The sequence below is a fragment of the Carcharodon carcharias genome, chromosome 21 (assembly GCF_017639515.1).
Source record: "Carcharodon carcharias isolate sCarCar2 chromosome 21, sCarCar2.pri, whole genome shotgun sequence".
NCBI lineage: Eukaryota > Metazoa > Chordata > Chondrichthyes > Lamniformes > Lamnidae > Carcharodon > Carcharodon carcharias.
The window spans coordinates 80,386,395-80,405,458 of record NC_054487.1 but is presented as its reverse complement, the minus strand read 5'-3'; the positions used below and the strand labels follow the sequence as shown (position 1 = coordinate 80,405,458).

The following is a 19,064-nucleotide window of genomic DNA, read 5'->3' as shown; positions in this document are numbered from 1 at the left end:
GAGACGTTAAACTAAAGGTGCTTTGCTTTTTCTAATGGATGTGAGAGACAGTCATGATTGTATTGAATGGTGGAGCAGGCTCGAGGGGCTGAATGGCCTACTCCCACTCCTATTTCCTATGTTGGCATGTTCCTATGGTCTCAAAGGTTTGACTTGGCTAAATGACACTATCTTGACCTTTGAATGACACAATACATGTTATGCATAATGTAGCAAGATGCATTGAAGCAGAAGCTAGACATGGACATGAAGGAGAAAGGAATAGGAGGACATGTTGATGGGGTTAGATAAAGAGGGTGGGAGGAGGCTCATGTGGAGCCCAAACACCAGCGTGGACTAGTTGGGCTGAATGGCCTGTTGCTGTGCTGTTAACTCAGCGCAATTCTTTGTATTGTAACCACTGTGTTCTTTTGCTTTCTCCTAGGTTAAGTTACTGTGTTACTTGTGCCAACCATGCATGTGATCATATCGCTGGCATTCCTGGTGGCAGCCTCCTGGGCCAAGCCATTTCATCAGACGCAGTTCCTTGACTTTATGCTGGAGGATGAGGGATCTGGTTTTCTCCCCGATAATGATGTACCCAGGTGCCCGTTTGGTTGTCAGTGCCAACGAAGAGTGGTACAGTGCTCTGACTTAGGTAAGCTGTGTTGTCTCAGACCGCTTCAGTCACGGGATTGCTTTCCCGGTGTCTTCATGTTGAATAAATCTTGTCAAATTCGCATCCTTGTCCTCATATCCTTCTCACTCATCCCCATTTCTGTAACTGCCTCCAGCCCTCCAACCCACCAAGATTTCTTCACTGCTCTTATTCTGGCCTGTGAGCATCCCCGATTATAATCACTCCACCATTGGTGTCCGGGACTTCAGCTGCTTGGGCCCGAAGCCCTGGAAACCCCTCCCTAAACCTCTCGTCCTCTCTTGTCTTTTAAGATGGTTTCCTTAAAACCTACCTCTTTGGCTGGAATTTTGATCACCTGACTTGATAACCCCTTCTGTGGCTCAGTTTTTCTTGTTAATGCTCATGTGAAGCTCCTTGAGCGGTTTTATTACCGTTTATCAATGCAACTAGTTCCTGTTTGATATGATGAAAGGCTCTGATAGAGTAAATGAGGAGAAACTGCTTCCATCGGCAGTGGGGATGTCGTTAGCCAGGGAACACACTTCTAAGGTAATATACAAAGGAAACAGCGGGGAAATGAGGAGAATTTTTTTTTACAAGTTGTTGTGGTCTGGAATGCACTGCCTGAAAGGGCGGAAGCAAATTGAACCTTAACTTTCAAAAGGGAATTGCATTTATACTTGAAAAGAAAAAGTTAATGAAGGGCAATGAGAAAAGAGCAGTGGGTGGCAGGGTGGGACTAAGTGGACACACTTTCAAAGAGCCATGATGGACCAAGTGGCCTCCTCCTCTGTGTTAATGTTGAAATTGTGCTGCAATAGAATACATGCTTTAAGTTGGTAATTTAGCACAGCGTTCCCCAATTGGGGAAGGATGAGGGAATCATTGCAAGAGTATAGAAACTAGTTCACTCCCTGCAAAGAGGAGCACACAGTGTCCGCCAACGTGATCGATGCCTTCTGTGCCCACCATGGGGGCTGGGTACTTTATTGACCCCTTTAAACACATTTTAGTTTGAATTTTGTAAGTTTCCTTTCAGGTTTTGATTTTCTTTTCCCAGTATCCTTTTAAGGGGCTGCCTTGTTTTGTTAATCTGTTTTAAATGGTTGCTCCAAAGAGTATATAAACCAGTTCACTCTGGGTGCCTAGGAGGACTTGGGAGAGTCTGTGATTTTACTTTACTGTCTTGGAAATAAACCCATGTTAAGATACAGGTTAGCTTCAGACTCATTCTTCCTCAACATACAATTATTGGATTTAACACTTTGTTGGATGATTGTATGGTTTTATAATATCCCCGAACGGTAAAGATGGAATGGTGAAAATGTTGAATCGAATCCTATTATATCTGATAGTGATTTTTTTAATTTATTCATTCATGGAATGTGGGCTTCGCTGGCTGGGCCAGTATTTATTGCCCGTCCCTAGTTGCCCTTGAAAATGTGGTGGTGAGCTGGTGGAATTGTAAATCTGGATATGTGGCTTCATGGTATGGACTGCAGTTCTCAATTTGCCTTTCCTTAATTGGCTTCTCTTTTCCATAGGAGTGTTACACAACAGGCTTGTCAGCAAGGCTGAAGCCCCTGGAATAAAAGGGACATGGATGCCAATTTGGCTGAGTGGCAGGACAGAGAGAGTAGTGGTGAACAGTTGTGTTTTGGACTGGAGGCGGGTATTGGGTGGGGTTCCACAGGGGTGTTAGGCTTTACCTGATAGGCTTTACATGGCTTTACAGGGCACAACTTCAAGATTTTGCCAATGGCACAAAATTTGGAAGATTTCCAAAACTGAACAGTGAGGAGGATAGTGATAGATTTCAAGAGGATATAGACAGGCTGAGGGAATGCGCGTACATGTGGCAAATGAAACTTAATACAGAGAACTGTGAAGTGACATGTTATGGTAGGAAGAACAAGGAGAGGCAATATAAAATATACATTCTAAAGCGGGTGCAGGAGCAGTGGGACCTGGGGGTATATGTGCATAAATCATTGAAGGTGGCAGAGCAGGTTGAGAAAGCAGTTCGTAAGGAATATGGGATCCTGAGCTAAACAGAGGCATAGATTGTAAAAGCAGCAAAGTTATGGTTTATAAAACATTGGTTTGACCTCAACTAGAGTATTGTGTCCAATTCTGGCCACCACACTTTGTGAAGGCTTTAGAGAGGGTGCTGAAAAAATTTACCAGACTAGTTCCAGGGATTAGAAACTTCAGTTACATGGACAGATTGGAGAAGCTGGCACTGTTCTCCTTAGACAAGAGAAGGTTGAGAGGAGATTCACCAACTAGAGGACATTGGCTTGTGGTGAATGGCAAAAGAACCAATGGTGACATGAAGAAAAGCATTTGCCAGCAGCAAGTGTTTAGGATCTGGAATGCACTGCCTGAGAGTGTGACGAAAGTAGGCTCAATCGAGCCTTTTAAGAGGGAATCCTGGGGAAAAGACAGGGGAGTGGAAGTAGCTGAGTTGCTCTTGCAGAGAGCTGTCACGGACATGACAAACTGAATGGTCTCTCCTGGGCCATGACCCTTCTATGATCCTATGATTCTAGTTGCTTTAGGTTATGTGTTTTCAATTTAGAATACATAATATATATATTACAATATATCACAATATATATCAATGATTTGGATGTGGGGACCAAATGTGACATTTCCAAGTTTGCGGATGATACAAAGCTAGGAGGGAATGTGTGTTGTGAGGAAGGTGCAAAGCGGCTACAGGAGGATTTGGTCAGATTTAGTGATTGGGCAAGAATATGGCAGATGGAATATAATGTGAAAAAATGTGAGGTTATCCACTTTGGTGGAAGGAACAGATGCGCAGAGTATTTCCTACATGGTAAGAGATTAGAAAGTGTTGATGTATAAAGGGACCTGGGTGTCCTTGTCCATAAGTCACTGAGAGCTAACATGCAGGTGCAGCAAGTTATTAGGAAGGCTGATGGAATGTTAGCCTTTATCGCAATGGATTTGAGTACAGGAGTAGTGAAGTCTTGCTTCAATTGTATAGAATCTTGGCCAGACCGCATCTGGAGTACTGTTTGCAGCTTTGGTCCCCTTACCTCAGAAAGGATATTATTGCCATAGAGGGAGTGCAATGAAGGTTCACCAGACATGTTCCGGGGATGACGGGACTGTCTTATGAAGAGAGATTGGGCAAACTGGGCCTATATCTAGAGTTTCTGATTGAAACCTACAAAATACTTAAAGGAATAAACACGGTAGATGCAGGTAAGATGTTTCCCGTGGTTGTGGAGTCTAGAGCCGGGGACACAATTTCAACATAAGAGGGAAGCCATTTAGGACCGAGATAAGGAGAAATTTCTTTGCTCAGAGGGTTGTGAATCTTTGGGATTCTCGACCCCAGAGGGTTGTGGAAGCTCAGTCATTAAGTAAGTTTAAGGTAGAGATTGATGGATTTCTGATTAACAATAACGTAAAGGGTTATGGGGTTAGTGTGGGTAAAAGGCATTGAAGTGTTCGATCAGTCATGATTGTATTGAATGGTGGAGCAGACTCGACGGGCTGAATGGCCTTCTCTGTTCCTATGTCTTGCTTTAAATCCTAATCTCATAATATTTCAAACTTTGCTCCTTTCACAACTAGTTGTGCAGTTTCTTGTGCATTCTGTTGAACAGCACACTGTACATTAGAAGCATGTGTTACCTATCCAGGAAGGAACAAAACACAGGACTAACTCTTCTTCAACTTTAGCTAACAACCTTTTATGAGGGACTTCATCAAATGCCTTCTGCAAGTCCATATAAATAACATCCACAGACATTCCCTAGTCCGCCACTTTAGTCATCTCTTCAAAAAATTCAATCAAATTGATTAGGCATGAGCTACCCTTTACAAATTCATGCTGGCTCCCTCTGATCGGCTGACCATGGGCAAAGGTTGGCTCATGTGCCAGCTCACTGGAGGATGAGGTTACAGACAAATTCAGATGAGGACGTCAATGGGGTGACAGACTGGGGAAAGCGGCTGAGGATGTTGATGGGGTGACAGACTGGGGAATGAGGATGAGGATGTTGATACGGTGACAGACTGGGGAATGAGGATGAGGACATTGATAGGGTGACAGACTGGGGAAAGTTGATGAGGACGTCAGTGGGGTGACAGACTGGGGAAAGCGGATGAGGACATTGATAGGGTGACAGACTGGGGAAAGTTGATGAGGACGTCAATGGGGTGACAGACTGGGGAAAGCGGATGAGGACATTGATAGGGTGACAGACTGGGGAATGAGGATGAGGACATCGATGGGGTGACAGACTGGGGAATGAGGATGAGGACGTTGATAGGGTGACAGACTGGGGAATGAGGATGAGGATGTTGATACGGTGACAGACTGGGGAATGAGGATGAGGACATCGATGGGGTGACAGACTGGGGAATGAGGATGAGGATGTTGATGGGGTGGAAATTGGGGAATGAGGATGAGGACGTTGATGGGGTGACAGACTGGGGAATGAGGATGAGGGTGTTGATGGGGTGACAGACTGGGGAAAGTTGATGAGGACATCGATGGGGTGACACACTGGGGAATGAGGATGAGGACGTTGATAGGGTGGAAACTGGGGAATGAGGATGAGGACGTTGATGGGGTGACAGACTGGGGAATGAGGATGAGGACATCGATGGGGTGGAAACTGGGAAATGAGGATGAGGACGTTGATGGGGTGACAGACTGGGGAATGAGGATGAGGACGTTGATGGTGTGACAGACTGGGGAATGAGGATGAGGACGTTGATGGGGTGACGGACTGGGGAAAGTTGATGAGGACGTCAATGGGGTGCCAGACTGGGGAATGAGGATGAGGACGTTGATGGGGTGACAGACTGGGGAATGAGAATGAGGACGTTGATGGGGTGACAGACTGGGGAATGAGGATGAGGACGTTGATGGGGTGACAGACTGGGGAATGAGGATGAGGACGTTGATGGGGTGACAGACTGGTGAATGAGGATGAGGACATTGATGGGGTGACAGACTGGGGAATGAGAATGAGGACGTTGATGGGGTGACAGACTGGGGAATGAGGATGAGGACGTTGATGGGGTGACAGACTGGGGAATGAGGATGAGGACGTTGATGGGGTGACAGACTGGGGAATGAGGATGAGGACGTTGATGGGGTGACAGACTGGGGAATGAGGATGAGGACGTTGATGGGTGACAGACTGGGGAAAGCGGATGAGGACGTTGATAGGGTGACAGTCTGGGAAATGAGGATGAGGACATCGATGGGATGACAGACTGGGGAATGAGAATGAGGATGTTGATGGGGTGACAGACTGGGGAAAGTTGATGAGGTCGTTGATAGGGTGACAGACTGGGGAAAGCGGATGAGGACGTTGATAGGGTGACAGACTGGGAAATGAGGATGAGGACATCGATGGGGTGACAGACTGGGGAATGAGGATGAGGGTGTTGATGGGGTGACAGACTGGGGAAAGTTGATGAGGACATCGATGGGGTGACAGACTGGGGAATGAGGATGAGGACGTTGATGGGGTGACAGACTGGGGAATGAGGATGAGGATGTTGATGGGGTGACAGACTGGGGAAAGTTGATGAGGACATCGATGGGGTGACAGACTGGGGAATGAGGATGAGGACGTTGATGGGGTGACAGACTGGGGAATGAGGATGAGGACGTTGATGGGGTGACAGACTGGGGAATGAGGATAAGGACGTCGATGGGGTGGAAACTGGGGAATGAGAATGAGGACATCGATGGGGTGGAAACTGGGGAAAGCGGATGAGGACGTTGATGGGGTGACAGACTGGGGAAAGCAGATGAGATGCTTGGTGCATCGTCAGGCCTGAAAGACAGCTTCCTTTCACTGTCAAGGAGCATGGAGGAGTTGGACTCCAACATGAGCAGAGGGTATCATGTGGAGCTTGAAGCCCATCCTGTCCATTGTGGAAGTTGTAGCCAACTCCATGGTAGAACTGACAGACCCACCTGTGATGCAGTGCTTAGTGGCTGTTTCCACTGCAGTACAAGCAGAAGCCAGCCAATACCTCAGTGCTGCAGGAGATATTCAGACAGAGGTCCTGAGATCTATGCTTACCGCCATTGTGGAGACCTCCATGCTGAAAGGGTCATGCAGGCTCTATCCTCCAGAGATTACTAGGATAGCTGAGGTACCACTCCCTGGGAGTGGCAGAGTTTCTGTGGAACACAAAGGTCTCTCTCAGGATAACTGTGTTTTTTTCCTCTCACTGCTGCCAGCACGCAGATGGTCTGCTCCACGATGTTCCTGGTTGCTGTGACACTCATTATATTCCTGCTATTCTTGCGTGGTCAGCTGGTGGCGGGAGGTGGGGTGAGTGCATAGATTGTGTCATCAGCTGTGTGCACATGCCTTTGTCCAAGGCAAGCCTCTGGTTCATAGGCCTGAAGATGATAGGAACAGCAGATTGTCTCAGAATGAACGCATTGTGGCTGCTGCCAGGATAGTGGGTGTTCATTAATATTATGGTCGCACACCAATTGATTCTCCACATTGAAGCAGTCCATGTCCAAATGCAGCAAGTCCTGTATGATATACAGGCTAGGGCTGAAAAGTGGCAAGTAACATTCATGCAAGTGCCAGGCAATGACAATCTCCAACAAGAGAGAATCTAACCATTGTCCCTGGACATTCAATGGCATGACCATCACTGAATCCCCCACTGTCAACATCTTGGGGGTTACCATTGACCAGAAACTGAACTGGACTAGCCATATAAATACTGTGGCTACAACAGCATGTCAGAGGCTAGGAATCGTGCGATGAGTAACTCACCTCCTGACTCCCCAAAGCCTGTCCACCATCTACAAGGCACAAGTCAGGACTGTGATGGAATACTCCCCACTTGCCTGGATGATTTCAGCTCCAACAACACTCAAGAAGCTTGACACCATCTAGGACAAAGCAGCCCACTTGATTCGCACCCCATCCACAAACATTCACTCCCCCCAACACCGACACACAGTGTACCGTCTACAAGATGCACTGCAGGAATTCACCAAGGGTCCTTAGGCAGCACCTTCCAAAGCTACGACTGCTACCATGTGGAAGGACAAGGGCAGCAGATAGATGGGAACACCACCACCTGGAAGGTCCCCTCCAGGTCACTCACCATCCTGGCTTGGAAATATATCGTCGTTCCTTCACTGTTGCTGGGTCAAAATCCTCTCTAACAGCACTGTGGTTGTACCTACACCACAAGGACTGCAGCGGTTCAAGAAGGCAGTTCACCACCACCTTCTCAAGGGCAACTAGGGATGAGCAATAAATGCTGACCTCCCGGGCATGTTGCCCTCTTTGGTTCCCCCAACTCTCCGATCTCATTAAAATTGTTCCCCGGCCTCCCCATGTTTAAGGTCTACTTGTCCCTAATACCGCACCCAACTATAAGACACAGACAGGGTTGGAAAGTCAAATGTAAGTACAAGAGATATGAATTGGAAGAAGTCACACAAATGGACACCTTTACTTGAAATGCAGAACAATACCAGTTTGGTTTTCGAACACAAATCATTAAACTCTCGGTCAGAATCAAGGTTGAAAATCTAGAGTTGGAAATTGGCAACAATAAACCTGGCAGGTAGTTTAAGATTTCATTCAAGTGGAGTCTTGCTGCTCTAGTTCCATTACTTCATTTAGGCTAAAATATCAGATGTGCAGGAAATTTGTTTGACTCCCAGCTCTGGTTTCAGTGCTTTATGATGTTCTCTTGGCACAGCACTTTTGGTGAGAATGCATTCACCAGAACTCTTGGACAAGGGACGCTCATTTCTGGATCTTTCCGCTTTTTAGAGTAAAATCCTTTCCAAGATGGTGATGTAATATTTGTGATATTTTCTTGTGCTCCTTGCTGTGAAGGATGTGACTAAATGGAAAAAATAGTTTTCCTCATTTAAGTTACACAATGAAAATATCAGGCACATTGAGGGCGTATGGCCTGATAGAGAATAAAGCTTTATACATCCTGTTGAACAATGTGTCTCAGACAGAAACTCAGAGGCCACTCTAGACCACTGTAAGTTTTTCCAACTCCTGCGAGCAACTTCCTCCTGGGAGTGTCAAGTGGCAACAGAAATTAGGAACAACTGTTATGATGCGGGACTCGAATCCTCTAAGAACTGGATTGAAAGTCTCCAAAGTCCTTTCAGCACCAGAACAGAGCAGCTTTCATCTCGTTTTTTGTCCACATCCTGACTTGGCACAATAGAGCCCATTTTAACTGTTTCTCCCCATAACTCAGGCAGGAAACAGCAGGTAGCAGCGGTTTGACACAGCTGAGTGGCTTAGGCCATTTCAGAGGGCAGTTAAGAGTCAACCACATTGCTGCGGGTCTGGAGTTACATGTAGGCCAGACCGGGTAAGGGTGGCAGATGTCCTTTCCAGAAGGACATTAGGGATCCAGATGGGTTTCTACGACAATTAGTGATAGGTTCATGGTCACCATTGCTGAGACAAGCTTTATATTCCTGATTTTATTAATTGAATTTAAATTCCTTCAGTTGCTATGGTCTGGTCTGCCTGGACCTCTGGATTACCAGTTCAGTGATATTACCACTGTACCTTCATCAGAAGGCAGCTCACCACCACCTTTTCAAAGGCAATTCAGGATGGGCAGCAAATGCTGCCCTTGCCAGTGGCACCCACATGCCATGAAAGAATGAAATAAAGGGAGTGAATTAACTTACTCAGCTCCTGGCCTCATTACAGTTTTGATCCAAACATGGGCAAAAGAACTGAATTCCAAAGGTGAGGTGAGAGTGACTGTCCTTGACGTCAAGGCAGCATTTGACCGAGTGTGGCATCAAGGAGCCCTAGCAAAACTGGAGTCAATGGGAATCAGGGCGAAAACTTTCCGTTGGTTGGAGTCATACCTAGCACAAAGAAAGATGGTTGTGGTTGTTGGAGATCAATTATCTTAGTCCCAGGACATTACTGCAGGAGTTCCTCAGGGTAGTGTCCTCGGCCCAACCATCTTCAGCAACTTCATGGATGCCTTCCCTCTATCATAACGTCAGAAGTGGGGATGTTCGCTGATGGTTGCACCATGTTCAGCACTATTCGTGACTCCTCAGATACTGAAGCTGTCCGTGTCCAAATGCAGCAAGGCCTGGACAATACTCAGACTCGGGCCATTAAGTGGCAAGTAACATTTGCACCACACAAGTGCCAGGCAATGACCATCTCCAGCAAGAGAGAATCTAACCATCTCCCTTTGACATTCAAGAGCATTACCATCACTGAATCCCCCACTATCAACATCCAAGGGGTTATCATTGACCAGAAACTGAACTGTGGCTACAAGAACAGGTCAGAAACTTGGCATCCTGAAGCATGTAACTCACCTCGTGACTCCCCAAAGCCTGTCCACCATCTACAACGCACAAGTCAGGAGTGTGATGGAATGTACTCCACTTGCTTGGAAGAGTGCAACTCGAACAACACTCAAGAAAATTGACATTACCCAGGACAAAGCAGCCAGCTTGATTGGCACCCCATCCACCACCTTCAACATTCAGTCCCTCCACCACCGATGCACAGTGGCAGCAGTGTGTGCTATATACAAGGTACACCAAGGCTTCTTCCACAGTACCTTCCAAACCCATGATCCCTATCCTGGGAGCACTAGGGCATCAGATGCATAGGAACACTACCGCCTGCAAGTTCCCTTCCAAGCCACTCGCCATCCTGACTTGGAAATATATCGCCATTACTTCATCATCGCAGGGTCAAAATCCTGGAACTCCCTCCCTAACAGCACAGTGGGTGTACCTACACCACATTGACAGTGGTTCTAGAAGGCAGCTCACCACCACCTCCTCAGGGGCAATTAGGGATGGGCAATCCACATCCTGTGACTGAATCAACATAAAAGTTTTACACTGTGTCCTTTCGGGGAAAATTGGGTGAGGTGTAAAATGGGTAGCTAAAGCCATTGAGCCCCATCATTCTGCTAGACAGGAACAGGTAAAATCGACACCAGAGTTTAAGGTCACAATGTAAATGTTCAAGTATCCTTTTCGAGTGGCATTAGGCATAGCCCGAACAGTGTTGTCCATGTGACAGAACAACATTCTGTCATTTTACATATGCACACAAACAATAAAGGAGCAATTTCAACCTAAGCTAGCCATTGGGAAACTGTTGGTGCCCCAGTCTTTGAATGGTTTATTCAACAAAATGCAAATTCACCCTTTACCTTACTGTTTAACATCTCGAAATGACTATACATCAAAGCACACAGTCTAGCTGGCTTTAATCCAATTAAGACATACACACTCAGACACACAAACACAGACCCCGCTACAAGTCCAATTTAAAATAATTTCCAATAACATTATACAGATTAATATCTTCATGACAGGCTGATGTCAAATTTTGTCTGATCATGCTCCTTGCAATATGATTTTTAAGAGTTATTTTCATTAGTCCAGTGGCATAGTGCACTGTGCATCACTGTTTTGCAGAATAATTTGATTATATCACTTGTTTCATTGTTTGTTTAGTCTTTTGTCACCTCCAGACTCAACTAGCCTAACGCCCCACTAATTGGCTTCCCATCCTTCACCCTTTATAAACTTCAGCTCATCTACAGCTTTCCTGCCTATGTCCTGTCTTACACAAACTATCACTTATCCGTCATTCCTGCTCTCATTGCCCTCCAATGGCTCTTTCCCTCAACACCTCAGACTTAAAATTCTCATTCAGTTTTAATCTTGCCCTAGCCATTCTCTTTCTGATCTCTGTTGCTCTCTCCATCCGACAGCCCTCTCCTTCCCAAACTCTCCATTGGATTGGCTCTGCCCTCTTGTGGATTGCCCCCTCTTTTTGCTCCCACTATCTGCAACTGTACCTTCAGCATCCAAGGCCTGACATGCTGGAAATCTCTCGGTAACCTTTCTCCCTCTCCACCTTTCAGACCTTGCTTTAAACCATCTCTTTGACCAAGGTTTTGGTTACCTCCTCCTAATATTTCCTTCTTTGGTGAAGTGTCCACTTTTCCCTCTTGCTTATGTGAAGTGCCTTGGGGCTTGTTTTTAGTGTTTGTCAGTTGTGGCTCAATTGATTGCATACTTACCTCTGAGTTAGATGGTTATAGGCTCAAATCACACTCCAGCAAAAAAAATCTAACTGAGGCTGCACTGTTGGATGTGCTATCTCTCTTTCAAATGAGATAAACCCTCTTGGCTGGAATAAAAGATCCTATGGCACTATTTCAAAGAAGGGCAGGGGTGTTATCTTCAGTTTTCTGTCTAATATTTTTCCCTCAAGCACATCACTAAAGGTAACAGCATATCTGGTCTGGGGTGGTGGTGGCATAGTGGTATTGTCACTAGAAACTGGTAATCTATAGTAGATCCTAGGACAATCCTCTGGGTTCAAATCCCACCATGGCAGATGGTAGAATTTGAGTTCAATAAAAATGTGGAATTAAAAATCTGATGATGACCACAAAACTGTTAAAAACCCATCTGCTTCACTAATGGCCTCTTCAGGGAAGGAAATCTGATCTGGTCTACATGTGACTCCTTGGTTGACTCTTAACTGCTCTCTGAATTAGGGGTGGGTAATAAATACTAGCCCAGTCAGCAATACCCACATCCCATGAATGAATAAAAAATCACATTTCTGTTTGTGGGAGCTTGCTGTGTGCAAATTGGTTGCTGTGTTTCCTACATTATAACAGTGACTACACTTTAAAAGCCTTAAAGTGCTGAGGGATATCCTATGGTTGTGAAAGGCCCAATATAAATTAAAGTCTTTCTTTCTTGTTGGAATGTTGCATAAGAGCTTCAAGAATAAATTAGAACAACCTAACTTTGGTGCTTTTTGTCAATAGAAGACTTTCTTTGTGAGTGGGGGGCAGAGGTAATACTATTATTTAAACTTCGATCGTAGAAATTGTGGTCATTGTGTTCAAGAAGGTGTAAATGCTTCACCCACTATCAGGTCATCAATAAACATTCAGACAGGGGTAAATAAAACACAGATCTTAATGAGGGGGTAGAATATAGTCACATGATGCAAGGTGCTCTAATGTTGTTTGGCCAATACCAAATCCTCTTCATTATTGATTGCCTGCTTCCAGCTCTGTAATCTGATGCGTCTCTGCCCAATGTCTCAGCCCATCTGCTGTTGAAACCCTCATCCATGCCTTTGTCTTCTCCAGGCTCATTCCAACACTTTCTCTCTTATTCTACCCTCCCGAAAATTGAGCTCATCCTAAACCCTGCTGCTCATGTCCTAACTCAAATCAAGTCCCACCCACACGTCACCCTGCGATTCTTGGCCCACATTGGCTCCCAGTCTAGCAATGCCTCGATTTTAAAGTTCTCATCCACTTATTCAAATCCCTCCATTCCCCACCCCCCACCACCCCCTCCTCACCTGCCCTTGATCTCTGTAACCCCCTCCAGCCCTTCAATTCTTTGCGATCTCTGCGCTCTTCCAATTCTGGCCCCTTGAGCACCCCTGATTTTAATCATGCCACATTGGTGGCCCTGCCTTCAACAGCTTGGACCCTATCCCTGGAATTCCCTCCCTAAACGTCCGCCTTTCTTTCCTCCTTTAAGATGCTCCCTGAAACCTACCTTTCTGACTACGTTTTTGGTCACCTTTCCTAATACCTTCAGTGATTGGATGTTAAATTTTGACTGATAATGCTCCTTTGAAGGATCTCAGGAGGTATTACTACGGTAAAGGCGCTACGTAAATGCAGGTTGTTGTTATTGTACTGCATAACACTACGTAGTTTACACATTAAATAAAACGATTGAGTCCAAATTAAGTTGTAGTGAATGGTACGTGGCAATGTTTAAGTATGCCACTGGCCGTTTAATCAGGAATGTGGTTATGAGGGGAATCTGTACGGACTTGGAGTTTTACAAAGGGCCTTCAAGTTGCAGATACGCAGTAAATTTTTTTGACGACTGTGCATGAGAAAATTGTTTACTCAATGGGGTGGTCGATTCTGAGGATGAAAAGTTGATCTCTAACTATGGGCTCAAGTAGTAGGCTCTGTGCTTAGCTGTACTTACACTCCCGTGATGGGCTGCTCTGCAGTGGCTGGCTAAACAGACCCAAGCCTTTCTTAAACTTCACTTTATTCTTGCTCTTCATTACATTGAAGGAGTTCAGCTTTCAGGATGGATGCAGATTTCACTTACAACTACAGTTTATTTTTTTTATTTGTTCATGGAGTGTGGGTGTCACTGGCTGGGCCAGCATTTATTAGCCCACCCTAGTTGCCCTTGAGAAGGTGGTGTTGAGCTGCCTTATTGAACCGCTGCAGCTACACTCACAGTGCTGCTAGGAAGGGAGTTCCAGGATTTTGACCCAGCGACAGTGAAGGAACGGCGATATATTTCCAAGTCAGGATGGTGAGTGATTTGGAGGGGATCTTGAAGGTGATGGTGTTCCCATGCACCTGCTGCCCTTTTCCTTCTAGATGGTAGACGTCCCGGGTTTGGAAGGTGCTGTCGAAGGAGCCTTGGTGAATTCCTGCAGTGCATCTTGTAGATGGTACACACTGCTGCTACTATGCGTCGGTGGTGGAGGGAGTGAATGTTTAGGGTGGTGGATGGGGTGCCAGTCAAGCAGACTGCTTTGTCCTGGATGGTGTCAAGCTTCTTGAGTATTGTTGGAGCTGCACTCGTCCAGGCAAGCGGAGAGTATTCCATCACACTCCTGACTTGTACCTTGTAGATGGTGGACAGACTTTGGGGAGTCAGGAGGTGAGTTACTGACTGCAAGATTCCTAGTGCCTGACCTGCTCTTGTAGCCACAGTGTTTATATGGCTATTCCAGTTCAGTTTCTGGTCAATGGTAACCCCCAGGATGTTGATAGTGGGGGATTCAGTGATGGTAATGCCATTGAATGCCAAGAGGAGATTGTTAGATTCTCTCTTTTTGGAGATGGTCACAAGTAACATTAGAACAATGATGAGGGGCTTTAGACAGGGAGAAACTATTTCCACTTTGAGGAGGGTTGGTAACCAGAGGACGCAGATTTAACACAATTGAAACAAATGGGGGAGGTGATGAGAATTATTTTTACTCAGCGAGTTGTGATCTGGAATGTTCTGCCTGAAAGGGTGGTGGAAGAAGTAACAATAATAATTTTTGGAAGAGAATTGGATAAATACCTTGGAAAGGAAATATTTGCAGGGCTTTGGGGGTGTAGCATTTACATAGCGCCCATCACAATCGCAGGACATTCCAAAGCACTTTAAAGCCATTGAAGTATGCTTGAAATGTAGGGCGGAATTTTCCATCCTGGAGACTAAGTCCAGCGGTGGTGGGAAAGTCGACATAATTCCCGCTGGCGGTTGGACAGGTGAACACACACGATCTTTTACTTTTCAGCGCATTAATTGTGCATCAGCAAAGAGTTTGGCGAATCTCGGGGTGGGGAAGGCAGTAAGTCACCCACCCCGCACTTACCTCATGGAGTCAAAGGCCCTGGGGCCATATTTAAAGCGCACCCGGGCAGACACTCACTCACTGCAGGCCAGGAGCTCCACATTACTCCTCCAGAGTCCTTGTGGCCACAGCTCATGCTGGAGAAGCTGGCAGGTGTGAGCAACCAAATCCCGGGACACACCAGGGCACCTCTGGCATTGCCTTTCACTCGTCTCTAGATAAGTACACTGCTGGCGATATACCCATGGTCGGGTCATTGCAGCGCTCCATGTTCACAGCCTCTTGACCTTATAGAGGCTCTGCTGCCTCTTGCTGCTCAGGCCCTTGCTCCTCCTGGCCTGTGCCAATCAGTGACAGGCCTTCCTTCTCCTCGTCTGGATGAGAGCCATTACCAAGGCAGGGTTGCCTGCAGCCTGCATCATCGGCACCTCAGAGGATGTGTGAATGGATTGAAGTGATGCCTTAAGTGAGCATGTCCTTTACAGGTTCCCCTCCACCTCAAAGCCAGCAGGCCAGTGCTAAGCCCTTCACCTGGCCTCCGCCTAGACACGAAACCCCCACCCCACCCCTTCCAGGTAAAGGGCATCCTGGAGGACCCGAGATGGGTGTTCCTGCTGTTTATACATGAGTGTGTATGGAGACATTGCTCTTTGACCGGGGTGATGAGAGCCATGTGCAAGAAGCGCCACTTGGACACTTTCGCATTTGTCTCCGCTACCCTCCAGGCTCTATAGAGAGATATTTGCATTGGCAGAACGGAAAGACTAACTGCATGATCCCTTATCAGCCATAACCATTCACCCAGAAGCAAGGAGGTTTGGAGTTGCGAGTCGGCAGCTCTTCACCAGCCGTGCCCTTCAGTGGCATTCCACTTCCCTCCCTCCCTTTATCCCTGTCTCTGACTGCAGCAATTGGCAAGTTACACAGAATGAACAGCAGCTCCGCATCTCGCTGGGATCTCAATGTTATGAGACCCATGAGTCAGGAACAAACCTTCAGCCGCGTGGGCTTCACCGTGGAGAGGGGAACACAAGTGAGCTACTTTCACATCCAGTTGCCTCATAATTATTCGGATGTCCCTTTAGTCGGCCACTTGTACTCCCACCCACTTGAAAAGACCCTCCTCCCACTTTGAGGGATCTCACTGACTGACTAACTGCGTGGCCAAGGTCAGTTTGGGAAAGTGGTGCACGTCACCTTTCAAACTCGCTCCACCGCCTTCTACCCTCCCCATGTGACCTACCAAACTTTCCCCCATCACCCTTGACCCACCCAATATAACCATTCCCCTCCCCTCTGTCACCCTTGAGCCTTCCTTCATCACCCTCGACCCTATAACGATTCACCTCCACGTGCCTTTCTCCCCTCAGAGCTGACGCCCGTAATCACCTCCATGCCCGCCTTGATCCTGCCCCCTCCCGTCATCCGAGCCTCCCTGTTTTGTCCCCCTCCGTGACTTACCCGATGAGACCTTCACCTACCAGATTCTCACTTTGGACCTGCCACCCTGCCGCATCCCACTCCCCCCTCTGACTGTGACTGTTCTCTCCTATCACCAGTACCCCAGGTTATCCCCCTAGGACCCCACTGTCAAGACCAGCAACCCTGCCTTCTAAGATGACCCAGCCCCACCCCCCCACCACTGCTTCCCCGACATTGCCTCCACTCCCCCGGGCAGTCTGCCACCCCACTGGCCATTCCCTTTCTTCCCTAGACACTCTCCCCACCCTTACCCTCTAAGCCTGCCTCCCCTGTCCCAGCCTTCGCCCGACCCTTCCACCCTTGCCCACCAATCTTCCGGCCTTTGCCTGCCTCCCATGTCCAGCCATGGCGCAGGGTGTGCTATTGACACTCGAGTGATGTTATGTGAGGTCCCCCAAGATGGAGAAAGCAACACCTACGGACCTCAAAGTCTTGGAAGAAGTGAAGCTCGCTTCGCTTGTATACAGGCGTAAAACTGAAGTTCTAAATTCTCGCTGGTGAGGAACTTAATTTGGAGGGCGGAATTAATTCTGGCGAGATGGCCTCTTAGTGAGCCTCCATGAGATCTTTAACGCATGTAAATGGGGTTCCTGATGCCGTTCGTCGGGAAGCTGGACTCGCCTTTAGCACACCTCGAAAGTCAGGAAAACAAAGTTACAACGGTTGATCCCGCTCTCGGGAAACAGAGGAAGGGACTTTCCAGCCCCCCACCCCCCCCACCCCCCCCCCAACCCCCCCACCCCCCCCCCCCCCCCCACCCCCGCCCCACCCCGCCTGCCACCATGATCACCCGGTCCCGCAGAAAGTCAGTGGACTTTTGCCTGGGCCGCCGAATCTCGCAGAGTGTGTCCCACCATGACGGGGCCAGAAAATCCCGGCCAGATTTTTTTGCCTCCTGCCAAAATTAAGCGGCAAATTCCTGCTGCTTGGGGCTGGGGAAGGGGCAGGGGTGGGGGGGCGGAAAATTCCGCCCGTAGTCTCTGTTGGAATGTAGTGAAATGCAGCGGCCAGTTTGTGAGGAAGTGGCAGGACCCCTGCGGGATAGCTGCTTCGAAGGGCCAGGCACGGGCATGGGCCTGATGGACCGAATGGCCGCGTTCTGTGCCATAAGAGCTGCATCGCCGATTGACTTCAGATTTAGCACTGGCTTCTTGAAATCAACCTGAGGGAGGAACGTCTCGCCTCGGAAATAATCCCGCGACAGGCCCAGGCTAAACCCGCTCTCTTTCCCAGCCTTTAGTCAGCATTCCCCTTCTCCATCAGTTGGCCCCCCCGCCCAGCCCTAACACTGAAATTTAGTCAGACATCTCGCAGGCACATCAGACAGATATTTCCCCCCCCAACCCCCCCCCCTCCCCCACCCCACCACCCCCCATCGACTCCAGTGGAGCTGCTTTTAAACCGCCAGATTCACTCCAGTGAAACCGACAGCTTTAATTGCTGAAACCAGACTTTGGCTCCAGGCTGCAGTCGAAATGAACCGACCGTCTGATCCACTTAAATTCAATTCAGGCCTTGCTGGATCTGGTTAATGCAAGTTTTGCATTCCCCCCTCCCCACCCAACCAGCAACCCCACCCCCCCGCAACCCACCAGCCCATATATTTTTAAGCCTGCTTCAATGTATATCTCTCAATGCTGATTCCTGATTTGGTTCAGGGCAGTTCAGCCTGCAAGCGCCAGATAACGTGCCCTTTTTCTATATGCACAGGGAAATATGTGAAAATGTAAGATTCGAAAGAGGGAGAAAAATACACTGGGACCGTGTTCTGTAAAATATGGGACGGACTGGTGGGAATTGACTGAAGCAAGTACCCGGTGCCCTCCGGCAATGAATAAACACAGGCTAGACATCCACACAGACCACAAAGACCATTTGTTCCCAAGACACAGAGTGGGATTTTCCGGCCCCCCCCACCCCCACCCCGGCCCAGTACGGCCATCGTCGCAGATGGGATGGCAGAATTTGGAGAGCGGACAGAAGTCAAGAGTCCAGATTTTCCCGCCCCGCTTGCGGCAATGCCGGCCGCTGGCCTGGCTGGAAAATCCCGCCCAGGGTCTTTCTTCCCAAGGACAATCCCACCAACGGAACAAGCTGCCAGGGGACAGCCCCGACGCTTGAAATCCCCAAGACCCACCTTTACGTTATTTCCATTTGTACGTTTCCGTCATCAGGACGACCATCTCAGCAGCTAAGGGTTTAGCTGGCACGGCCCGTAGAAATGAGGGCGGAATAAGGATATCAGCCTGTGATGCCCACACAACTCAAACAGAGGGCAGGATCTTTAAGTCGAAGTGCAGGCATGACCGGCGGGCCCGAGAGTGGCCAGGGAACTTGCGATTGGCTCCCCCCCACCCCCCGGCCGCGATTTAACCCTGGCTGGCCAATTAACGGTCAGCCAGCATGAAGCACGAAATGAAACGCTCAGCACTGCTGGGGTGACGGGGGGTGGGGGGGGGGGCGACAGGACAGGGGAGGAAGGCGGGCGCTGACATAAGCGCGGGGGGTTGCGGGCG

General features: G+C 47.9%; 1 protein-coding gene across 2 annotated transcripts in view; it reads left to right on the top strand.

The window, feature by feature from the left end:
- The window catches only part of dcn (decorin), a 67,738-nt gene that overhangs the window by 19,063 nt on the left and 29,611 nt on the right, over window positions 1-19,064 (top strand). For both annotated transcript variants that reach the window (XM_041215363.1, XM_041215364.1), the window contains exon 2: window positions 425-637. In XM_041215363.1, the coding sequence (XP_041071297.1) occupies window positions 454-637 (184 nt within the window). In that variant the 5' untranslated portion in view covers window positions 425-453. The remainder of the gene's footprint in view (window positions 1-424; window positions 638-19,064) is intronic.